General features: G+C 34.1%; 1 protein-coding gene across 4 annotated transcripts in view; it reads right to left on the minus strand.

The window, feature by feature from the left end:
- FSTL5 (follistatin like 5) overlaps positions 1-27,229 on the minus strand; it is a 706,657-nt gene that overhangs the window by 324,372 nt on the left and 355,056 nt on the right. For all 4 annotated transcript variants that reach the window (XM_038559137.1, XM_038559135.1, XM_038559136.1 and 1 more), the window contains exons 5-6: positions 14,561-14,757; positions 1,201-1,321 (exon numbers count right to left, since the gene is read on the minus strand). In XM_038559137.1, coding sequence (XP_038415065.1) covers positions 1,201-1,321; positions 14,561-14,757 — 318 coding nt within the window. The remainder of the gene's footprint in view (positions 1-1,200; positions 1,322-14,560; positions 14,758-27,229) is intronic.

Here is a 27,229-nt window from a genome sequence, read left to right on the forward strand (position 1 = left end):
GTTTCAGTTTCTTCATATAAAAGTAGAATAATAATATTGCTCTCTTGTTATTTTTTAAAAATAGTCTCACCTTGTAACATACTTATAAGTGATTGCTTACAGAGTCATCCTGCCTTTTAATTTAATATGGAAATGCAATTTAATTAAATTTGAAGAATATACTGATAGAAGGCTTTAAAACCTGCAACCGTTCCACATGTGTTATTTTGCTTATACCAAATATTACATAACATATAATTTAATGTTTTAATATGAAATTACTATCTTTGTTTATATGAATTTTCAGAAATTTAAGTAATTCCCCAAATATCAGACCACTGATAGATGGCAGAGGATAATTCAAAAGAAATCTTTTCACATCAAGTACATACACTTTTTCCTGTCTTCTGGAAAGCAATATATAAATGCGTATACACATAACATATTAAAGATAGTAGATGTATGATAGATAGGTAGATGTAAAAAATACTGGTTTCTGTGCTGGATTAGACCCTGTTGAACTTTGATTCTTTGGAGATTTTCAAACACCAGCCAGTTAATTTAATTTTTGCACACATCCTCTAAATCTTTCCCTTCTGGTTTCTGTCCCCAAGACTTTTTTCTTTGAAATATTTTTAAATAACAACCTGGCAGGTGACTTTTCTAAACCAGATCATCTTTATAACTCCCCTCTATAAAGCACATAAAGTCAATTTTAAGTAGTCGTTAAGCAATTTAAACACATATAAATTGTTCCAAAGTACCTTAACATAAATACAATTTTCCATTCTTATGCTAATTATTGCTAACATAACGCAAAGTCTATCTAGTAACCTACTTTGGTTTCCCAATAGTGTAAAAAAACAAGACAAAAAGGTCACTTTGTAAATGATTAAATTGTTTTTGCCATATGGTGAAAGTAAGTCAAGTGCTGCTCCTACTCCAAACTTTAGAAGCAATATTGTGGAATTAATGCTTTTCAACTAGAATCAATAAGAACTGATATCTAGGGTTATCAAATACTTCCAGATTTTCATTTTAAAATTACCAAACTCCTTAGCTCTTACATATGTTTCAGTACAGTTAAGCACTTAAATGATCTTACTTTTATCACTTCTTTAAAAAAAAATAGTTTGTACTCTGAGATCAAGCAAATATACTGTCTTGTTTAAAGAAACAGGAAAAAGAATGAAGAAGTTAGAGAATGAATATTATACTCACGGAATGTTCTATAAAATTCTTCAAGAGCCAGGTGCTTGTCAGAGTTAAAATCATCGTATTTCAGTAGATCATACAAAGTACAATCAGAAAGATCCTGGCCAAGATCTTCCTGTTTAATTACCTGACAAGAAAATTAAACCATACAATTATAACCATCTTAGCATTTCTATAGCATAATTAATTATACATAATCATTACTTAATAGATCATTTTAAGTCTGCAGTAGGGCAAAGAACTGAACCCATGAGAGACCCAGATTTTCAGTTACTGGACAATTATTTTCTTTAATTTTTTCAATTATTTTTAGAACGATTTTTATTTATTTTTGTGAGAGAGATCATGCAAATGAGTACGACATGCACGTGATGGGGGAGCAGAGGGAGAAGCAGACTCTCCCTGAGTAGGGAGCCCAAGGCAGACTTGATCCCAGGATTATGACCTGAGCCGAAGGCAGATGCTTCACCCACTGAGCCATCTAGGCACCCTGGAAAAGTATTTTTAACAATTCCAAAGATACAAAGTTAAAAAGTTAAGATAGGTATTTAGAATTTAGCCCAAATTTTCTAGTACAAAAATTTCACAGTAGGACCCAGAAAAATCTGAACTTTACAAGAACATTTTGTGTTTCACTCCTTTTCTCTGCTCCATTTATACTGACTCAAGGAAATATCTCCACATGAAAATTGCCTCCTATGTCTCAGTGACCTCTGTCAAAATAAAACAGGGCTCTTTCTCAACAAAAATAGTGAGAGCATTTGTTCCAACTTTCATCTCCAAATTATTTGTGAAAAATGAAGTTAGATTTTTTTTTTTTTTTTCTTCTCTGCCTAAACTCCTCCTCAGCTGGAAGTTAAGCCTTTTGGGATTGTGCATTAACTCCCTCGGTCACAAAAGAGCTATTAAGCAAATGACTGTTTCCAGGAGCCAAAGAGAATTAATGCACCAATTGATGATGAAAATCTATCCAAGTGTGGGTGAGAAAAATCATCAGACTTTTTCTCCTCTGTGCTCTGTCCTATGGACTAAGGCTGTAGCTTTTTTATACGCTACTGCTTTGACTATTGCCTCTCAAATAAAAGAGCTCCCCAAGATTTTTCAAACATTCCTACCCGTCTGGGTGGCTGCATAGCTGTGCCCATGGCTTTTCATATTCTCCTACATGCAGAGGCAGTATTTCACTTGCTTCGAGCTGTGCATTACAGCGTGGTTTTAAAAAAGCGATGGCATGTAATCAGAAAACGCAGGCTCTGAGGTCAGCCAGCTTTGGGTTCTGCTCCTGCTAATGCCACTTAACAGTTCTATAATTTCTGGAAAATCACTTAACCTTTCCTCAACTAGAAATTGGAGGTAGTAACATTTATGTCTCATGGCTATCGTGAAGAATATACACACGCACATACACACACATGTACCTAAACACACACACATACACTCACATAAAGTTAGAGACAACATATAAGGTGTACTCAAAAGTACACAATTTTAAAGTCAAAAATAATGATGTTTTAAGCCTGTAATGTGCTTCGTATGCAAATAATTCACTGCCGATTTCCACACCAGCTTGCATATGCACTACTGTGTGTTCACCATAGATTACTGTCTTTGATAAAGCAGTATGCTTTGTTAGATCAGTGGCAGATTAGTGACACTAACTTCTAAAGATTCTCAGATGCTCCCGAACTATTTTTTTTAATAACCTTTTTGGGAACATTTCCATGTTAAAAGTTTAGTTACGCCAGAGTATGGCCGAGCTAGAGAGGTAGCTCTGAGGATGGAGCTTAGCTTGAGGGTCACTAGAGCCTCCAGCCCCCTTCTGCAGCCACCTGAGCATTGCTAAATACAACTTGCACAATACACTGGGTTATCTGCTCTTGTGTAATGTATTCACATTCCGTTGGTTAAGCTGATATTCGCTGCCTTAGAGGGGGAGAAAAGGCAAAACATTTATCTGCTTTAATTGATCCATATACACAGATATTGTTGAGAGCGAGTATTAAGCCTTACACTTCTGCACAGTCCAGCTGGAGGGATTAACAAAACTACCTAACGGCTGAAGCCATCTCTCCTATAAGCCTAATGAGAAAACTAATACTGCTTTTCTATTTAGAAAGCAACAGAGCTCTCAGCCATTCTCCATCTGTTATTTGTTAGATCATGGAAAATGACTTTTTCCCGGGTGGTAAGGGGGCAGCATATTTCATCTTACCTCACTACGCTCTTCCTAAAGATCTGCAATGCAAGCGGTGTAGTAATTTTAAGGATGCAGTGACAGCAGGGTTTGGTCAGGTACTTTAATAATATTTTTTAGTGGTTTTTATTCTCATACATGTTCATAAAGAGAAGGAGATGGAAAACCTGGAGAAATTGTGCATCATTTTCTGTCTCACATTTTCTATTTTAATAGTTTGCTCAGATTAAGTCATGTGCTAGACAAAGAGATGAACTTCTACCTTTCTCTTGAATGCTGGCATAACACTAGCTTGATCTTGATTTGATCCTGATCTTGATTTGATCATGATTATACAACTTAAGCTGGATGTGCTGTTTTAATCAGTGTACCCTAGAGAAGCAAATGGTCCTGGCTAGAAGTTTTCAGAAACAACAACAACAAAAAAAAACCCAACTATGTCATCTATATTGGACCATGCTCATGTACAGGAGAGAGATGATTCTTCCCTTAGCATCAATATTTCAAATACACATTTTCTTCATTTTATTCCATTTATTTTGGTCAATGTAACAGCTTATTTAAAATATATTTCCTGGGATCCCTGGGTAGCTCAGTGGTTTAGCACCTGCCTTGGGCCCAGGGTGTGATCCTGGAGACCCGGGATCAAGTCCCACATGAGCCTGCTTCTCCCTCTGCCTGTGTCTCTGCCTCTCTGTCTTTCATGAATAAATAAATATCCTTAAAAAAATACGATAAAATATATTTCCTAGTAACTTCTTCTCTCCTTTAGGTTTCCTGATGGGATCTGTGTACAGTCTGAGGTATTTCAAACGAGGGAGATACTTTTCTATGACCTTTCAACCAGCATGGAGAAATTGCTTTAGATATCTAGAGTTTTGATAACCTTAAAGTAATGAGTGTTTGACTGCTTGCAAGAAAGCATGACAGGAAATAAGCAGATTTCCTCCCCAAGGGCACAGTAACATATCAAACACTCTTTGACACAGGGGATCCAAACTTGTAGGGCTTTCATCGTTGTCAACATTTCTTTTATGTATGTCTGGCACTGGTTCCAAGAACTTCCCAGTCTAGGCCCTTCAAAATACATGTGCTATTTCTGAACTAGTGATCATGTAGAGCCAGACTCACTGAATATATTGTTATCTAAGTATCTGATGATGAAGATTTAGTCAAGGAGCTCACTCATAATTTCATTTGTTATCTACTGTAAAATATTGAATATGTTTCCCAAATTTACCAGTGTTTTGGTGAGCTTTCTAAGGACACAAAAAATTAGAGACTTTTACTTTCTTTAGTAATCAAAAATCAAGTTACATGAATCTTGGGCTCCACAGAGATTAGAGTCAATGTGACATAACAGATGTATTAGTCGAATATATGTCATCCAAGGAACCCACATACACAGCATCCCAGAGGGGATATATATTTAATTTCAAAGTAGTAGAACTGTCAAGGTTGCATGAGGAATTATAATAACTCAGGGATGATTCAATGTTTTGATACTACATTCCTTTTTCTTCCAAAACATAAGAACAAAAACAAAAACAAAACTGTCCCTCCCAAAGTAAACTATTCTCGTTATTATTCTCCTTCATTTGTTTAATAAGGTATCTATTTAACAAGTAATTTTTGAGTATCTACTAATGTGTCAGACTCTTTCCTAGACTCTGAAAACAGCCAACAAGATAGACAAAAGTCCCTCCCATGTGGGACTTATATGCTAGTAAAGAGGGAACAAATAAATATATAAGTAAACTACATAGTATGTCAGACAATAAGTTATATGAGATAAATAAAAATGGAAAGAATAAAAAGGAAAATGCTGGAGGTGGGTGTAGAGAATTATCTTTCTGCTGTGTAGACATATGGATGGGTATTAGTTTTCTGGGCATATATATTATGACATGGAAATCAAAGATTATTATAATCACTCTCATAAAAGAGGTTAAATACATAGAATTAATTTTTATATATGGACTTAATAATCTCAAGTCAAGTCATGGTGATGAAGCCACTGGTGTGAGGGTATAGGAGGACACTGGAGTAGAATCTTCCAGTTCCGTGTCTTTTTCTTTACTCTCCTTGGTAGAGACAGACAAATAGCAACTGTAAACTCATGGAAGGACACAATACTCATATGTTCAAAAGCTCAACTGAAGATGAGCTTTACTTCATCCTTTGCAAGCTTTTCGCCTCAAACTAATCATGACCATTTCATAATCACAGTGATCTCAGTTATCGGAGCTCAGTGCTCCTCTATTTTAGAGAAAATTCATCACATTTGTGAAGTTGAAGAGAAAATATTTTCACTCTTTACTTGGCAAATTGTGCAGATTGCATCAAAGCCTAAGGGGTCAGGAAATAAATATACTTTATAAGAAATACGTATCTTTAGGCATTATCTTTAAATCTCTCCCACATGCTCTCTGTGGATGGGTTGGCTTCTCTACTACTTAGTTCTCTGAACATTTCCTTATACACTTCCTTTCTGCTTCTCTCCTTCTCTCCCTTCTTCCTTCTTTTTGTCTTTCCCTTTTTAACAACCAACATGTGACAAGAATTGTGCTAGATGTTGGAGATATAGTAAATAAGAATGACATAGTCTTTGTCCTCAGGGAGTTAATTTTCTAGAGAAGATGAGTGGGAACAGGTAATCAAATAATTAAATAAACAAGATAATTACAGAATGTTAACAGTGCTCTAAAAAGTAAACAAGGTGAAAGGGCAGAGGATAAATAATTAACATTACAAATTATAGTAGTTTACTCATATATAACCGATGCTATCCTGCAATAGGTGTATTAGAAGGAGAGAATCACATAAAAATTAATTACGTCTTTAAGTTCTCTTTTAGGTTTTGTAACATTTAAAAAATCAATAGGGCCAACATTAATTCTTTTGAAAGACCTGCTGAAGAGATTACATTATTCAACTACCGGTGGGAAGAAAAATATTTTATTTTTAAGGCATTATATATGGTTCACAGGGATTGTGTAAATGTGAATGCCTAATTATTAACTGCACTTTAACATTCCAAGGGAAAGATGCTATAAATGATACGTTTATTTTTTAAAAAAACAAAACTTCAATTTTCCAATTGTCCTGTGCATATTATTATGAACAACATTAAAAAAAAAGAATATTTGAAACTAGTTACTAATGTTTATAGGTAGAATTGAAAGTACTGTTTCTTAATTGTAGCCCCAAGGGGCTCCTAAACCAACAATCACAGGCCTTACCTTTCTCTGTTAAGTGCTAATCCTTGCTGGAAACCTTTAATGCTGTAAAGGAAATTGCCAGTACTATGAAGATCTGCCTACTGGCATTGCCACCACCATTCTAAGTCGAACACCTGGTTTCTGCTGTCTTATTTTGTCTAGCGGAGGTTTATGGGGTTTTTAAATGTTAAATAGGATTAATTACCATGGCATTCCCTGGAAGTTCTCACTTATCTCCCTTCTCTATCCAGACAAGTGCTTATTTATTTGTTTTTAGTTTGTCTTCACTGAAATAGCTTTTTATCTATTAGACAAAACAATTCTTACCAATCTTATAGTAAATAAATATGTTGACTAGGCACCAGAACCTTTTAAGAAATCTTTAAATTTGTAATAGGTTTTATCAACTCAAAATAAGATGAACTGTCCATTCCCAATGTAACAGTTCTAAACATTTTTAAAGAAAATTGTATGTACAAAGGTTGCGAAAACATCATTGCCATGCCCATCCTGATAGCTTAAAAATATCCGGTCTTATTTATTCTTGCTTTTTATTTAATTTCGTAAATGTATTCACATATGGTAGTCATTGAGCAAATAGCTTTTTAAGTCAAATATGTATAACATAATAATCTAAATCCTGTGAACAAGTAGCTCTTTTTATTATTTTAATAAAGAGTTGGCATGTGTGCACATTAGGGAAATATTTCATTCTAATATGCATGCCTAATGTGAATCAGCTTATTAAGATGACAGACTCTAAATGAAGAAAGAGCTAAATCAATATACTCAATACAGCTGCTTATTTAAACTCAGAATCACAAGGGAATGATTTTGCTTACTTAAATTCTACGGGTGGTTATTTTATGAAATAGGGAGAGGCCGAAGGAGTAGATTTTCCAAGCTGTTAGCACTATTTCACTTTAAGAACCCTGTGTTTACTGCTGTTAAGTTTACCAAGGAAGCCATTAGGCTGAGTTGGCTCTAATGCCCTGGCACCTATGTAAACAAGCCCAGATCTAAGCTGTAAATGCTTCAACGTTTCAAAACTGACAACCCATCACAAATAGCCAAGTAGGTTTTAAGCTACAGCCAATCAGTGAGTTCCTTACTTTGCCTTCTCCTTTCCTCGATGAGTTCTCCCCTAGCTCCCCCTCAGCAGGAGTGCTTCTTGACCACATGTCTGCTTTGGCACTGCCCAACTCAATTTTTGCTCAAGTAAATTCTTAAAATTTTAATACGATGCAGCTTATCTTTTAACACGGCTAACAAATCCAAGGATGCCATTCCACCGGGTGAAGGGTGTAGCCTCATCTTACCCTAAAGATCTAACCTATCAGACCGCAGTGCAAGACACAGTTGTCCATTTCCCTCTAAGGGACAATCTGGACAAATTTCTTTGTGTTTCAGATCCTGGGCTGTTCTAAGTCAAACACCTGGTTTCTGCTGGACTTACTTTGCCTACTAGAAGGCTTATGGGGTTTTAAAATGTTAAATAGGATTAATTACCATGGCATTCTCTGGAAGTTCTCACTTATCTCCCTTCTCTATCTAGACAAGTGCTTATTTATTTGTATTTAGTCTTTTCTCACTAAAATAGCTTCGAACACCAAACAAGTGAGTTTTCACACCTTATCAGAATGGTCCTCAAGAAAAGGCAGAATGTTTGGTTTGCCTTTAGTACATGGAATTAGTTACCAGCAGACACTACTCAGTTCTATACCCTCCTTAGGAATGGGATCCAGGCACTAAAGCAGAGATTCAAGAAAAGATATAGAGCACTAACTAGAACAAAATAAATGCCAATTTACCTGTTTTCAATAAAGAGAAGAGAGACATTTAAAGACAAAATGCATAAAATTCATTAAATGTGATTGAAATATTACCTTTGTCATATAGTAATTAAGACACTTATATGGGAAAGGAGACAAGGGTAATCTGTTCCTATAAAAAAACAAATTTGATGGACACTCCACTTTACCTACCATCCATCTCCATATCATTTGGGCAATAGAAATCCTCATCCAAAGGGTGAAAGTGGGCCATATACTTGAGGAAAGAGTTGTGGGACATAATTAGGTTCTGAGGGTAAAAAAAAAAAAAAAAAAAAAAAAAAAAAATAGGGCACAAGACAGATGCTAGGAATTTCTTCTAGTTTCAAAGACTGATATATTTTTCCCTAAGGGAAGAGTATGATGGATATTGTTTTGTTTTGTTTTGTTTTTTTTTTTCATTTATGATAGATAGTCACAGAGAGAGAGAGAGAGAGAGAGGCAGAGACATAGGCAGAGGGAGAAGCAGGCTCCATGCACCGGGAGCCCGATGTGGGATTCGATCTTGGGTCTCCAGGATCGCGCCCTGGGCCAAAGGCAGGCGCCAAACTGCTGCGCCACCCAGGGATCCCTGGATATTGGTTTTTGACGTTGGTGTTGTATCTTATAACTTGTTATTAGTTTTTTAACTAAGATAGATTTTGGCAACCATGGAATGTGATGTATTTGGTCACATAAGTTTAGTAGTAGAATCTGAAATAGGACATATTTTTTGCATGATAAAGAATTTAGAGCCCCAGGTTGAGGGATAGATTTGGACACTGCATCTGTGGTGCAGGGAATGCCAAGCACACCATGGACACAGCACAAGGAAAGGAAAAGGGTACAAAATGCTTTATCTAAACTGGATTTCAATTTGGGATTTAAGTAATTTGTGATGTAAACACCTTATATCTTCCCTGCAAGGCTACAATGTTTTTTGAAGAATCTATCTATCATCTATGTATGTATGTATGTATGTATGTATGTATCTATCTATCTATCTATCTATCTATCTATCTTCTATCTCTACTATCTATCTATCTATCATCTATCTATCTATCTATGCAATTTTTTTGTGTGGAGCTCAAAAAGGAGTGCAAAGAGGGCACAGATTTCTGAATTACAGCAATAAAATAATAGTATCACTACTATTATCACTAATATTACTATTGATCAGTTACTATAACATAGTACTCAGGATTTAACAATTCATGTTGGCTATATGAGATAAATATATAAGTACTTCAAATGAGATGAGCAGTATAAAAACATACCATCATTTCTTTTTTTCTGATTTCTTGGGATAACCAAAACTACTGATTTCCTTTTGCAAGAACCACTTTTTTTTCTTTTTTAAATTTTTAAAAATATTTATTTATTTGAGAGACAGAGTCTGTGGGGAAGTGGGGGAGAGGAGCAGAGGGAGCTAATCTTCAAACAAACTCGCTGCTGGGCAGGGAACCCTACTGGGGTTTAATCTCCTGACCCTGAGATCATGACCTGAACCAAAACTAACTGTTGGAGGCTTAACCAACTGAGCCATCCAGTCACCCTTTTTAATTTTTTTAAGACTTTATTTATTTATTTTATAGAGGGATAGAGGAGTGTATATGCACATGGGGGGAGGGACAGAGGGAAAGGAAGAGAGAGAATCTCAAGCAGAATCCTTGCTGAGCCGGGAACCAAACAGGGGGCTCTATCCTCTGACCCTGAGATCATAACCTGAGTCAAAATCAACAGTTGGATGCTCTACTGACTGAGCTACCCAGGTGCCCTAAGCCATTTTTTTCATTGTAAAAGTTGGCATTAAAATATTTTTCATGTTTAATAATGGGCATATAGATTTCTGGGTCATAATGGCTATGACCTAACCGTGAACTAATGGTATTTAAGTTGTTATCACCTAATATCCAAGTGCAAGCATTAAAAAAATGCAAAGGATGAGCATAATGGAAATATTGTTCATACACTCATTGACTAACATCAGTATGTGTGCCCTCTTTATTTCCATGATCATCCATGGCAATCACATGAAAGTTATCTTCATGTATTTTCTGTATTTTCACTGTATTTTCTATATGCTAGTCATGTTTCTTAGAAGCGTACATATTGTAAATGACATGAATATTATAAATATTATACCTGTTATTGCCAATATATGGAAAGGAAAATAAAGTCACAGAGTTTAAGTAACTCACCAAAGGTTCACAGGTTGTAAGTAGTAAAGATGTGATTTGAATTCAGGCTCTATAATCAAAGTTCTTATCCACTACACTTTGATCATAAAAGAAGATTATTTTGAAAAAAAATATCCAGGACTTCATCAATTTAGAACCACTGACTCCTTTTCCCTTTGAGACATTGTCCTTTTTCTTTTGAAATGCAGATGTCATCCTCTGTTGATGTCTTTTCTTCTGTTATTACCTGTTTTAACTCTTTCAGACCCTCCATTGCCAATGGCAAATCTACCAGTGTGCTACCATCAATTTTATCAATTTCATAAAATACAATTCTCTTGAAAGTCTAAAATCTCACTTTGCTATAAATTTATATTTTATAATTGAGTATTCTAATATACAAAAATGAGCATCAGACTGAAAGAGTAAATGTGCAGTTACAGATGCTTATGTTAAGCTAGAGTGGTGAAGAGATGGATTGATTAAGACTTATTTCTATAACTGGTGAGTTCATTTTAGCAAATATTTTCTTGCTGTGACACGTTGTTAGCTGTGATACTAAAGATCTTATTCCTTTTATCTATTACATTTTTTATGCATTTTTACCCTCAACTAGAAAGACCTCTAGGTTCTAATTTACTTGAAAATCTGCAAGAAAAACTCTAGAATATATATTCATTATGTAGAATAAAAATAGAATGTGTGCAGCCAGCTTTCATGCTGCAATTATAAAAACCTCAAAGCCAAATTACATTCTTTAATTTTTACTTGTCACTGGCAGTATCTTAGAGTTACATATTACATTTTTGCTAATAATGGCTTGTAAATTATTAAGACACACCATTAAGATCCTTTCCTTTTTTACCCTTTTCAGTTAAATTATTTTAAAATTCCATATTAAATTATGATATTATATGTTTCAAAATTTATTAATAAAACCATATGTATTATTGGTTATAATATCTGGCAAAAAGATCTTAAAAAGAATACCTGTAACCTAAAAAATACACAAGTCAAAACAATATTTGTTCTAGACATATCTAGATATTTATTATATCTTTTTAAGAGGGCTTCTTATAGCCCTCTGTTGTTGTTGTTTTCCTCCTTTTTTTTTTTTTTCATAGTTGATTACTGACAGATGAGATACATTTTCACGACACACCACTGAAGGTGTGAATGACTTATCTGGTATGGGATGTACTCAGAAAGAAGTCAGTAAACCTCCCAGAACTTTCCTTGCATGTACTTCATGGATAGCCAAGATGTAAATCTGTTTCTGAAAATAAAGTTTCTGAAGATAACTTTCAGATAAATTGGAAGGGCACTTTTCAGACATAAAGCAAGTCCAAATCAAGGAAAACAGAGAAAACAAAACTGTATTTTGCAGCCGATGAACCTCATTGTGGGTTGAGTTGTATCTTCTAAAAAGATATTTTGAAGTTCTAATCCCAAGTGCCTCAGCATGTAACATTTTTTGGAACTAGGGCTGTTGAAGATATAATTAGGTAACTTAAAATGAGGCCATCCTGGAGTAGGGCGGCTCCTTAATTCAATAGGACCGATGTCCTTTTAAGAAAACACAAGGTGTTGTGAAGATAGACACACAGAGAGGATACTCTGGGACTATAGAGGCAGAATGACGCTATCTGCAAGCCAGGGAATGCCAAGCAATGCCCAGCACTGCCGTAAACTTAAAGAGACAAGCAAAGGTCCTCCTCCAGGTACTTCAGAGAGAGAATGGCTTAGCCAGCTTCTTGATTTTAGACATTGAGACTCCAGAACACAGAGAGGGGTTGATTTAGGAACCACTTTGCATTACTTTGTTATGGCTGCCCTGGGAAACGAACACAAACTTCAAGTGGCAGAAACCTGAAACAGGTAGACTTCTGTGTCACTGCCATTTTCTAGTGAGGAACAATTTTCTATTTGGATTTAGATGTAGCTACTATGATAACAACTGGATTGGGTAAGATTGATGTTTTGTACCCAACCAGTGGTTACACCAGTATGGAGATGTGATATATGTGATATATATTATATAAAATAAAAATAAAAGCGAAAACACATCGTATTCCAATATGTCAGGCCCACGTAGATCAAGGTGACAAGTCTTAATTTTAAATTCATTTTAATTAACTAGTCATTTCTCATTGTCACTATAAATATAAAATTCTAGAGTTTCTTTCTTGAAAAATAAATGATGAGGTAAGTGATAACAGATATTTTAATTAAAGGCTTTATAATTTTACCTAAAATTCCAGAATTTGATTCTTTAAAATCCAATGCCTGGATTTAGTAACTAGTCGATGAATGCAGGCTGAATTAAAGAAGATAATGAAAATGATATATATTTTAATTAACTGGAATGGGAAGAACTATAATCAACTTAGTTACAAAGTCACTTTGACATAAAGTCTCTAAGCTAAGTTACACTATTCCAAAGCTAAGAAATTCTTGTATAATAAAATCAATATCCCACAGTGTCAGATTTTAAAGAGAAATCATAAAATTAACCATAAGAGATGAATGGCATGATGTTACAGAGATACACTAATGGATTTTTTTAAACTATATTAACTGCTAATCATTGGAGAAAAATCCACCTGAATATACCCACTACAGAGATTATCAAGAAGTAAGCAAAATTCCTCCGTGCTATCATCATTTTCCTAGATTGGTCTAGATTGGCTTCCTTTCTCCATTACTCCCTAAAACCTGTATGCCTTTTTGGAGAAGTCTTATGTCTCATTTAACATTTCTACTTCTAACTACAACTAGTTTAGGCTTCTTGAATCTGGGTATTACATTTTCCTTCAAACTAGTCTGTCTGTTTTCATGACACACACATAAAAGTATTTCTATTTTTCCAAAATGGCTTAAATAGACATTCTGTTTATTCAAATATTCTCTTCTTTAATAACAATTTTCTCATTACATGTTTCATTTTGGTGACAATTTTCAAATAAATGAAATTTAATAATGTGGACTTCATATTAAACCTAGATTGACTATATCCTAATTGATCTTTCATTATTTAAACAGTAAAATATTTCAGTAATTTGATACCTTCTTAAATGATTTATTTATATTATGATTATAGATGTGCTCAATTGCTGGTGAATAGTTCCCTTGAATATTGGATACATAAATTTTTATTGACTGATAGAAAATTAAACATTACAAAAGCTCCAGAATACATCTGAAGATACACATTTTCTAAGATAAAGAACTGATTCCTTTAGGTATTTAAGGTAGAAAAACCTATCAAAAATAGTTACCTCTTTTTAAACTACACAACATCATATAATGTTACTTGAAATTAATACTGCTGGTAGAGTAGTGTTAGAAGAGAAACAATACCAAAACGTAAAACCAAACAAAAAAAAACAAACCTAAAGTGACATCACTTAGGCCACATGCCCAAACTGGGGTTTAATATATAATCTACTTGTAGTTCAACCTCCCCCAGAAATATAGTCTTAGTAGGTCAGTCAAGAATTTTTCAGTCAGCACCAATAAGTCTGCCACACGGGCCCTTTCCAACCCCCAAAAGAAGATGAAGTAATCTACATGATAATGGCCCTTTTCTTACCCTCAAAGGAAAAGCAGCCTTGTCTGGAACAATCTTTCTCTTTTTGCTAATAATTGTTTTCCCACACTCTCCTCTACAAAAACTTTCCATTTCGTACAATTGCTCCAGCCCCCCCTCTATCTGCTTAATGGGATGCTGCCCAGTTCATGTATTGTTCAATAAAGCCAATTATATCTTTAAAATCTACTCAGTTGAATCTTATTTATTAACACTAGTCAAATTTTACACTTAAAAATATGTTTAGTCCTCACTCTCAGATAATATAGATTAAGTATATATTTTATTAATACCGAATAAATTCACACAGATGTAAATATATTGTGCATTCTATATTTAAATAAACTTGTTAATTTAATCATCAATCATACCTGAGTTAGTTCATTAATATCTACAAGTCCGTTACTGTCAGCATCAAAATATTTAAACATTTGATCCACCAACAACTTCTTCCAAGATATGTCATCACCGTTAGGGTTGTCATTTTCTTGCGTAATATATTTTTGATTTTGTAAATCTAAAAGCATGCTTTTCATCTTGCTGTATTCAGTGGCCTTGCAGTTATCTCCTGTAACAAAAGAATTGAGTTATTTTTAAAACAATATTATTGAAAAGGAATCATTTATTGTATCAATATTAAGAAGCTGATATCTTTTATAGATAATATATTTGGTACATAATTTTTATGTTCCTACTTTGCATACTTTACACATATATAAGATAAAAATAATGGGTTATATTTATGGTAGGATAGAAAATTTTCATTTGTATCAAATCTAGCAACAACATATTTACTGTGTATTTTCTCTATGCCAAAGTAATTTGTTCCTCAGTATACATTCCTATATAGATAGTTCACAGGTTTGAAGCACAGGGAGATGAAATGACCTGCCGAAGGCAAAGGGTTAGATTGTGTTGAATTTTGCACTTGAACTCATATATGTCTGGTTTCAAAATAGAATAAGATATTTTTAACTGGCAGTATGCTTTTTCTTTTTGAATTTGTTTTGAAGAAATTTGTATATATGTGTGTTCGCATTTTTGAAAATTCTATTCTTAATGATGCTAAATTCGTATTTGTGTTCCTATAAAAGTCTTTATTTTTCTGATATTCGTTTATCTCTCCTTTCAGAGCACTCGGTGTATACCATGATATATGTTTGCATTTTGTATCCTGAAGTTTCAACTTTGCAAATTTTATCTCCACAAATGAAGTATAAGCTCGTTGAGCTAACAATGCATTACAGCTTTATCAATATTTCCCACAGAATAACCAGGGCAACACTGGCAACATCAGAGTTAGTGAAAATAATTGCTTGGCTTAATGTCTTAAAAAATAACTGCAAATGCTCTAATATGTTCACATAATTATCTTACAAAGGATTTTTCTTATACTGTCCCCATGATAGTGTCTTTAAATAGTAAATTGAAAAGTAGCATATACCACTGATAACAAATGTGATACAAAATATATTATAGAAAATACAGCGCCTAATGTAATTTGTAAATGAAAAAGTAGTAGGTATTGCATCAGTCAAAAATTTTTAGAACATATTTTTAGGGAAAATACCAACTTTATAATTGTTGTCAATTTTGACAATTAGACTTTAACAGAATCTATAATTTTAAAAGATTTAAAAGATCTCTGAAGATTTTTAAATATATGTTTGAGAAGCATGGAGTTGGAAAACAGTATTCATTCTCTTTCAAGACAAGACGGAAAACAATCTCTTCTAGAGAGATGAGAGACTGTCTTATTTCTCAAAGACAGCAAAATAACTACTGTTGTTCAGCAATTTTAGTGTTTAGCAATCCTGTCAAAGGGCTTCTTTTTTACAACAAAACGTAAACTTTGTGCTGCAGATTAAGTGAATTTTGCGTTATTCTGTTCTCGGTTAAAAAAAATACTAAAAATGTTCTTAGGATAGCAAAGAAATCACTGACAAAAAAAAAGAGAAGTAATCAAATCTAGAGGGATAGGTAGTGATTTTAGTGTCCATGGAAGTGGCACAAAAGGAGCCTTCCGACATGATGTGCCCGTGATTGTGTGTGTGAACATGTGTATGCATCAGGAAGTGAGAGAATGTTCGAGAGAAGCATGTGAAAAAGGATCACAGACTATTCCAATAGCCCTACTTGGGATTTCTGTATTTGACTTTGGGTCTGTGTTTCCTTTCATCTGACTGTAACGAGTAGGGTGCGGTTTGGAGATGCTGACCTGGGGCTACAGAATGTGAAGATCAGAATGCTGGTGAGAGGCCATAGTAACTAGGGTTTAAACGCTGAGAACCTGTTAACTAATATTTGACACTTGAGTGAAGAGGATACAGTTTGAGTTGTTACACTCTAATTTTGATCTAGTTGAGTATTGTCATCAACACAATGATCTCTATTAATACTTTCATTTTTCAACTTGTAAATTTCCGTGAAAGTTCAAGTGGTTGCCTGCAATCCAAAGAAAATAAAAATAAAAGCATTCCAGTTAAGGCATTTATAGTCTATGAAAATGGACAAGAAGTAGTTATACACGTATGCAAAATTTTGTGGAATTTATAGATTTAATAAAATTTCTGTCATAGGTTTTTTTTTTAGTAATAAATAGGAACATCTGCTATTAACAATAAATCACATGTAATGCAGGTTTCCTATGTGTCAGGAACTTTATACATATTAAATAAGTTCACCCTCACAACAGTCCCAAAAGAAAGACAATATAATGTCATCATTTTATAGATGAGAAATTGAGGCATAGGGAAATTAAGCAACTTGTTCAAAGCTACAGGGCGAAAAGGGAGCACAATGATTTTTACGTACAAGCAATATCCCTTTTGTCCTTTCTTCACTACTTCTCTCATCTTCAGAACTGAGTTTTAAAATCAACGTATATATGGAATTCAGTAAATTTGTCCATGGATTATTTGAAAAGGGCAAAATAAACATAATAATAAACTCTAGGCAAATAGAGGGAAAAAAAAAACCTCATAATGGAAAAAGAAAAGGACTGCCTGAGAAGTTGCAGAAAATAATAAAGTACTACTAAGGGGGAAAAAAACTTTCAAAGAAGAGAGTATGAGGAAATGTGAAATGTTGAAGAATAAAAGTAAGATAAACAATGAAACATGCCCGTTGAAGTCCTTGAACTGTAGGTAATTGGATACCTTAAAGAAAAATTTTAGTAAATAAATGGAGTAACATTCTTTAAATCTAGAATCTCCTTTTATTTAAGATTTATTTGAGATAGAGAGAGAGAGAGAATCCCAAGCACACTCCCCACTGAGCATGGAACCAAGTGTGCGGCTGGATCCCACGACCCTGAGATCATGACTTGAGCCAAAATCAAGAGTCGGATACTTAACTGACAGAGCCACCCAGGTGCCCCTAGGGTCTCCTTTTTTATTATATACCTCCTTCCCATTGGAATCGATATTTTCTCTATTTTGTTTTATGTTATTTTAATTACAATATAGTTAGCATACATTATTATATTACTTTCAAGTGTACAATATAGTGATTCAACACTTCCACAAATGACCTAGTGCTCATCAGGACAAGTGCACTCCTTAATCTCCATCACCTATTCCCCCATCTTCCCACCCACCTCCCCTCTGGAAACCATAGGTTTGGTCTCTATAGGTAAGAGTTTGTTTCTTAGTTTCCCTTTTTCACTCTTTCTAATGTTCACTTGTTTTGTTTCTTAAGTCACACATTTGAATGAAATCATATGGTGTTTGCCTTTCTCTGACTTATTTCTCTTAGCCTCATATTCCCTAGCTATATCCATGTCTTTGAAAATGGCAAGATTTCATTCTTTTTTATGGCTGAATAATAGTCAATTGTGTGTATATATATATATATATATATATATATATATATATATATATACCACGCCTTCTTTATCCATTCATCTATTGATGGACACTTGGGCTCCTTCTGTAATTTGGCTACTATAAATGACAGTACTATAAACATATAAACATAGAGGTGCATGTTTCTTTTTGAATTTTTGGTTTTGTACTTTTTTTTGGGTAAGTACCCAGTAGTATGATAACTGGATCAGAGAGTAGCTCTATTTTAACTTTTTGAGGAACCTCCAAACTATTTTTCATGAGTGGCTGCCTCAGTTTGCATTCCCACCAGTGCATAAAGATTCCTTTTTCTCCATATCCTCCCAACACTTGTTTCTTGCATTTTCATTTTAGGCATTCTGACAGGTATGAGGTGATATCTCGGTGTTGCTTTGATTTGTGTTTCCCTGATGAGGAATGACGCTAAACATCTTTTCATGTGTTTATTGGCCATTTATATGTCTTCTTTGGAGAAATATCTATCCATGCTTCTGTCCACTTTTAATTGGATTGTTTCTTAGGTGTCGACTTGTATAAATTCTTTATACATTTTGAATACTAACCTTAATCAAACATGTCATTTGCAAATATCTTCTAAATGGAGTAGACTTCTTTTTTACAGTGGGTTAAGGAGCAAAAACAGTATTTGGAAACACTAAATATTTACTGACTTTTCAGTGAAATAAAAAGAACTACCATTATTAATGAAGAAGAATAGATATTTAGAAATAAACATCAATTAATAGATATTTGGAAATCCCAGACTCTTCCATGAATAGCACAGGCAGGAGGGGTAAGACATTTTTGTTTGTTTATTTATCTGCTTTGATAAGATTCCTTTCTCAAAACTTAACCAACAGAGAGTGTTAGATTGGTGTAGCTAAGGGAAAGAAATATTTTCCTGGATTTACCTCCTATTCTAGGAGACAAGTAAGAGATCTCCTCTGCTGTTCCTACTCTAGACACTGAGAATAAGACAAATGAGATGCCTATATGGTGGTGTCTATACCATCATCATTCCCATGAATGCAGTGACACTGGGGCCGTGTGATTCTTGATTCAGTGTCGTTCTAAGGGCAGTTAAAATCCATCTGGCCTTGGGGGCTGGGAAAGATACAGAATCTCTGACATTCAAGTGGCTGCACCTGTGTAGTTGGCAGTGCCTCTCCAAGTCTCTATGGAACCAAAGATAATTACATTTTATATATCCTATAGTACAAGTATCCATTTCAGTACATGGTAATTGCTAAAATTTATAGATTATACCAATTATGCTTTGTATTATGTTTTTTTCAAAGGCTGTTTTTATCTTTTTGAAATTATAATTTTCTCCATCTCTTCCATCCATCAATAAAAATGACCTATTCCCTTCAACACAAAAATATTCAAATCTAAGTATATTATTTATCTTTTTAACACTTACATTTAGAATTTGATTGATTTTGTTCTAATATAAGCTGAAATCTTAGATATTCAAAGAATAAAAATTAAATGTTTTGATTTAGTGTTAATTCTATCCATTTATTAGAATATATATTGGAAGTGTTTTTTTCCTCAAACTGTTCAATAATTGTTAATAAAATTCTTTCACATATTTTTTAAAAAGATTTTATTGATTTATTTATGAGAGACAGAGAGAGAGAGAGAGAGAGAGAGAGAGAGGCAGAGGGAGAAGCAGGCTCCATGCAAGGAGCCTGACAGGGGACTCGATCCCAGATCCCAGGATCACGCCCTGGGAGGAAGGCGGCGTAAACCACTGAGCCACCCAGCCTGCCCTCTTTCACATATTTTTAGAAAAATATTTTGCATTTAGAGCATAAGGAATATGTCAAAACTTTAGTATGTTGATTTAGTATGTATATATGAATCAAATTCAACATGGAAAATATATTAATTTGTAAGTTGTTAAACTGTGTATGAAGGAGGTAAAATTATCTTTATTGAAAGTTGTCTGAACAGAATTAAAACAAACTTTAATCTTTAACTGGAAGATCTATTTAAATGTGAAAAAAATAGGAGTATAAATATTTTTGTGTTACTCTACTTAAATGTTCATACCAAAAAGTATATAATAGTTATATACAAAACTAATGTAAATTTATTATGCCTCAGATACAAATCTAACTTTGAGAATTCACTAATACAAACACACATCGCATACCATTTACAACTTAATACATTTAAAAAAATGTATATGTTCCATACCCAGGATGGAGCCCGATGCCGGACTCAAACTCACAATCCTGAGATCAATACCTTTGAGCCTAAATCTAGAGTCAGTCACCCAACCTACTGAAATACCCAGGTGCCCCCACAACTTAGGATATTTTAAGAATCATGATTTTCTCCTAGAGACAGGGAATTTTATTTTTAAGTTTTTATTTAAATTCCAGTTAGTTAACATACAGTATAATATTAGTTCAGGTGTACAATCTAGTCATTCAACACTTTCTTACAATACCCAATGGTCATCACAAGTGTCCTCCTGAAAGCTCATGGCCTATTTTACCCAACCCCCCACCCACCTTCCCTCTGGTAACCATCAGTCTGTTTTTTATAGTTAAGAGTCTGTTTCTTGGTGTGAGGCAGGGTATTTTTTTTAAAGAACACACTTATGTTTTAGAGCAGTGTTAGGTTCACAGCTAAGTTGAGAGAAAGTAAAGATTTTCCATATATTCTCTGCCCTCCTCATGCACAGACTCCCCCACTATCAATATCCCCCAACAATCAGTGGACATGCTAAAAGTCCATTAGAAATCAAACAGAATGTAGCCTTCTAAGGTCTTTCACTTAATAATAAGCATTTAATATTTTTCCATGTTTTTTCATGGCTTGAGAATTCACTTCTAGTAGCATTTAATAATATTCCATTGCCATTGCCTGGATGCATCACAGTGTATATATCCATTCACCTACCAAAGGATGCTTCTAAGTTTTGGAAATTATGACTAAAACTGCTAAAAGCAACCATGGTCAGATACTTATGTGGCCTTAGTTTTCAGCTCTTTTGGATAAATATCAAAAAGCATAATTGCTAGATCATATGGTAAAATGATGTTGTTTTGTAAGAAACCACTAAACTGTCCTCCAAAGTGGCTGTACCATTTAGTATTCCCATCAACGATATATAAGAGTTCCTATGGTTACACATCCTGCTGACATTTTTTGGATTGTTCTGAATTTTCACCATCTAATACATGTGTGGTGACATCTTGTTTTACAGGCGGTTTTTTTTTTAAGTTAATAAAAGTGACTATATTTTACTAGAGACCTTGGTTCTTTTACCCTTCCTTCCCATGCTCTCTACACACGCACAATGTGATTTAGCTTAATTTAATATTTCCTTAAGCGTTGTTGAATACTTAAAGGGAAATGATTAAAAATACAATTAATTCAATTAGTATGCTTACTAATTAGTTTTGGGAATTAATCCCAAATTATTTAATCTCAATTACTTCCCTTACTGGAAATAAAAGGAAAGTATTGTAAGTTAAATATCCATTTTCCAAACACTTTCTTACTTATGATTACTTCTGTCAATTACATGCTACACTGTCATTGACAACAAATTTCTATAAGCAGCATTAAAAAAAAAGATTTGGATTTCTAGTTTGGCAAATGTGATTGTATATTAGAATTTCAATAAAACTGCTCTAGGAACCAGGTCACTATGCTTTCTTAATCCTAAGAGAACATTGATTAAAATGCCTGTGAGTGGTCATATTAGGCACACTATGCTCTTTCCAACTATACCCTTCAAAGGTGACACACTTTGGAACAAGTGCTCAACTCAGCTGTTACTTACTATCACCACTCTCTTTCATCATCCTCATAAACACAGTCATGCAGAGAATGCTGACGGAAAACACAACAAAATAAAAACAGCACAGTACAATGGTGAAATTGATCACCTAGAATGCTTGGAAACCTAAATGAAAAATGGACATTTATCTTACCCAAAGTAAATACAACTTACAATATTAATTATCATAAAATTGGCCAAATGTGTTACTTTATTGTTTAGGGAATTTAATAGTCTTTTAAAGCATTATCTTTATAGTAAAAACCAAGAAAACATAATAGGCTTCATATGAAAAGGCATGCCTCCAATACAATACATGGAAGCTAATGGTGTTAAAACACTTTGTGAATTGAGTTTGTCCTACTTAATTTTTTTTTTTTTTCTGGAAAGCTAGCTACAAATATTTTGCACATGAATATGTACAAAGTTCTTCCATCTTCTTACAATCTTACAATTACTGTTAAAATGTGAGCACATATTGCCTTACATATTATGTCTTAAAGCTCTTGTGGTAGCTTGTATTTTATGAAGATTATTAATTTTCGTTTATGTTACTTGTATGTATATCACACTTCTCAGAGTTAAGATTGCCTAAGTAAAAATTGCTTAATTTTTAAAGACTTTGACCAAATCATTTAAAATTAACCAGATTACAAAAAAAAAAACAAAAACAAACAAAAAAAAATTAACCAGATTACAAGAAAGTAAATCTATCCTTATACTGATTATAGTCAAAATTAAGACTCATGTAACTCCTTTGAGAATAGGTCTCTTAGTACTTTTGAGCCCTAAATAATCTTTCCCTACAATTTTATCACATCAGTCAAATATGTGGTTGTCAATGAAAGTTTTGTTTTTTGCATTTAAATTACAAAAGATATACTATTCATCTGTGAAGCCATAGCCATATAATGATTTCTAATCCAATATTTACACAGCAATTGTGTGTTGGCATTGTTCTAAGTATTTTACAGATAACTCATTTAATCTTTATATGACCTTATGAAGTAAGAACAATTACCATATCAATGAAAGCATAATAAGCCCAATAATAGGCTTGACATTTGACATTACATGAAAGGTTGAGAAACTTCTAACCCTAGGATTGTACGCCCATCACTCAGAAATTAACTCAGCTTTAATTGTTTTTTCCTCTGTTATTATACAGAATCGTGTGAAATTCTGTCAAGAACTTAAGTCTTCTGAAGACTGCCTTCATGCATGAAATCTGATATGCATAGTCAATGTTAAATCATTTTTTTTTTTGTCTTCTATATTGGGACAGAGAGGTCTTTGGTTGGTAGGATTTTTAATTTCCACAATAATCAATCATTAGGGGCACTATCTAGTAATGACATGAATGACATACCAAGCCTATCTACACATCATGACTTTGTATGCTCATAGCTTCAAAAAATGTAAATCAAGTGTGATACAATTATCAGGCAAGCTTGATAAGCCACAGAGAAAAACTGTAGTACTTCCATATGGGAAATGTAGTTCAATAGCCATTGAGCATAGTACTTTGGTCTGGAACAAATCCAGAAATGTACTCTTATGGACTATAGTACTCTTCCTTAGCCTCAAGTTTAAAAAAATTTTTTTAATTTTTATTTATTTGTGATAGTCACAGAGAGAGAGAGAGAGGCAGAGACACAGGCAGAGGGAGAAGCAGGCTCCATGCACCGGGAGCCCGACGTGGGATTCGATTCCGGGTCTCCAGGATCGCGCCCTGGGCCAAAGGCAGGCGCCAAACCGCTGCACCACCCAGGGATCCCAAGCCTCAAGTTTAATGTTAAAATTTTCTGTAGTGGAAGTTTGGGCTTGAGTTAATTTCTTCCTGAAGTTTATCTATGAGCCCTGGGTCCTTTGGACAGCTTGGTGTTAAAAGTTCCTACTTATGAACATAAGCATACATCTTTTTTTTCTGGTCACTGAATAACTTAGTCAAGACTTCACAGACATCTTGCTTCTTAATATCTCAGCTACTCTGCGTCTTATTTATCACAGTAAGTACAAAAGTGTCTTGAGCAGACTCCACACTTGAGCGTGGAGCCTGATGCAGGGCTCGATCTTATGACCCTGAGATCATGACCTGAGCCGAAACCAAGAGTTGGACACTTAACTGACTGCACTGCCCAGGTGCCCCATGGATGTACATCATGTTTTAACAATAGTTTATCATCAAGTTGACAAAAGATTACTTAGGAAATAGAAAAAATAGAAGGCAAACTATATAAGCATTGTAAATAGAAAGCCTGGAAAGCTTGGACATTAGGTGTAGATTGTGTTTGCCATCAGTAGAAATTAGGCCTATAAGACAGCAAACACATACAGAGGAAGTAATAAATTTTTAAATCATAGGAGTATGAGGTAATTTGGGGATATTCTGGTAGAGGTCTCAATGAGGGAAAAGGAAATATAATTCAGAAGCTCTATAGTTCAGAAGGAAAAAGGGCTTGATAAATTGGACTAATGAGTCTTTGGCAAATGCATGGCAGTTGAAATACGGCTGATCAAGGAGGGCACTTGTGATACTACAGGTGTGATATGCAAGTGAAGAATCACTAAATTCTACTTTTGAAACCAGTATTGGACTGTATGTTAACTAACTAGCATTTAAAAAAACCTTGAAAAGACAAAAAATAAAGGATGGCACTTATGAGGTGTGAAGTGGATATGACAATGTCAAACCATGACCATACATTCTCAAGGAGTATTAGGACGCAGACTTCTTAAAAAAGAAACTGCTAAAGCACTCAGTAGTTTGGTGGAGAAGAAATGAAGGCAATTTCATCACACAACTTTATGCGCTAAAATCTATTTCTTGAAAGGGGGAAAAATTGCCTAACTGCTGCAAGGTAATGGAAAAATATGAGGAAAAGAGATGTTGCCTTTCTCTGAAATGCAAAGCTTACTATGACATTCAGCTGACATTTTTATTTTCACCACATGCAAGAATGTATGTGTGTGTGTGTGTGTGTATACACAAAACAAAATCTGTGACTATATTAATATGAGTAATAGCAAAGCTTGTAGAGATATATTCCTTTGATAGAGTATGACCAATGTTTAGAAAAAGCCTAAGAAATACCTTATCAAAGGTAAGTTCAAGCTAACTTTGTGTGGTGAAAAGTTGTTTTCTCATTAAACTGACTCTTCTCAAGTTAATTTTAAGACAAATTAAATGCATATGAGCTATGAATATGTTTACATAAGAAAAAATGTATTAAAATCTGTTCAATTTCTAAAGTCGACAGAAATGTAAAATTTCTAATTTCCACATTATGAATAAATAGTAAAAGAGAATTACTTAAGTACTTGTCCTTCTCATGTATGTTTTCAGATGCAAATGAATTTACAAACTCCTTATTTTTAAAGACATTCATTTTACAAATGAGCTGCAGAATTATGTAATAAATACATTTTGAAAACAATGCCTGACTTTCTAGTTTATAAGGAAAAAGAAAAACCACAATGTCTGCCTTTACATTAACTTTAAAATGCTTACTCTTTTAATTTCTTGATTTGGTTACTTGCTATAAACAATGAAAACAAAAACACCCTTTCTTTGACGCGAACATACACTAATATTCATACACCTATATTTATGCATGTCCATATAGATACCAATGCAAAAATATATAATGGTTTAGTAATATTATCTGTTCTCCAATTAAATTGGTTTCTTCTTGACTCCATAATTAAAATAATGACAGAGGCTTTTGTAGTTTCTGTCTAAAGATTTTCCTTTTGTACTATTTCAGTGTTGCTCGGGCCACATACTGATTTCTAGTACTACAGTTTGGTAAATAAGTTGGGGATGAGCAAAGGAATTATTAGGTGTCTCCAATGGAAAATTATTCAATATTTATAACATGACTTGCAGGGTTATCTGCCCTCAGGCTTTTGCTGCCTTTGAAATATTTTAGTGCTCTGTAAATTGTAGATAACCGATACCAATGAAAAGTAATTCTTGTCTATGGACTTGCAAATGAATTCTGACTGGAAGAGATTCAATTGATTTCTCTCCCTTCTTTTGTGGAAAAAGCCAAATACATGTCTACCTGTGAGTGCATTTCCACAATTGTTTACTCCATATAGGTACCTGGCTCTTGGGCTTCTTTCACCTGATTATAACATCTGCCCAAGGCCCCTCATAAATAACAAGTTAGTCGACTATTCAACATGTGCTAAACCATGCCAGCAGGTTGGCTGGTATCCAATACTTGATTCAGGACCAGGTTCCTAGCACAGACCCATCTTTTTGGAATCCTGCCAGATTTAGAGACAAAATAGAAAGCTACGTGAAGCATGATCCGAATTTTTATTTTATTTTAATGACTCTTTAAATCATCCTTAAATGATCTTTCCCAGACTCGGTAAACGATCTCAAGGGAAAGCAAAGAAAATTCAGCACTTGATTTCTGGAGATATGGGAATCATTTTAAAAGTCAAGGAAGTACGCTTTTTAAATAGTCCAGGAAAGATAGGAAACTACCACAGAAGGGCAGGGTCGGAGGGAGCACAAACATGACACAACAACAAAACAAACAAGACAAGGGAAAAGAGGACGGGTGACAGAGAGAAAAAAGAGAGGAACTGGAAGATTATTTCAGATTGAGGAATAGACCTGTTTCACAAATAACACAGTTTCCCTTTATCACAAGGAATTGTCAAAGACTCATCTGTGGGAAGTAGTTACCTCAAGTTCTCTTACGTAATAGATTAAAAAAAAAAAAATCTACAGCAGGTTTGGACAAACTTCCGTAAAGGGCCAGAGAGTAAATATTTTAGGCTTTTTGGTCCACAGCATTTTTGTCACCACTACTCAACTTTGTTATTGTAGGGTAAAGCAGACCTAGGCAGCCTGTGAACACATGGTCATTGGTGTGTCCTAATAAAACTTTATGTACAAAAACAGGCAGTGTGCCACACTTTTGCGACCCCTGGTACATAGAATAACAATATAGCATAGATAGATATCAACATAAAATTCATTAACATTATTCCTGGGGTTTTGTTCATTGGCTCTTTTCTTGAAATTTAAGTGTAGAGATTTTGGGGGAAAAAAAAACACATAGATACAGATATACTCAATGTTGAATTCAAAAGCAGCATTTTTTAAGTTTTAATTTTAAAAGCTCCTTTAATTTGTCATATAAATGTAATTCGCTGGAGAAATTAATATTTTACATAAATTTAAGGGATAGTGTCAGAATGAAGGAAGGCTAGTATATCACATATACCCCGGGAACGTCATTGACTTTTCTCCTTTGTCATAAAAGAGTAGACTAGACTTTTTACTTTTATTGAAGTAACCTCTTGGTCAAAAGGGGTTGTTTTGGGCAAAAGCATTTTGTTAAATGTAGTCAGGGTAAATTTGGCATTTT

Source organism: Canis lupus, chromosome 15, assembly GCF_011100685.1.
Source record: "Canis lupus familiaris isolate Mischka breed German Shepherd chromosome 15, alternate assembly UU_Cfam_GSD_1.0, whole genome shotgun sequence".
NCBI classification, from domain to species: Eukaryota; Metazoa; Chordata; class Mammalia; order Carnivora; family Canidae; genus Canis; species Canis lupus.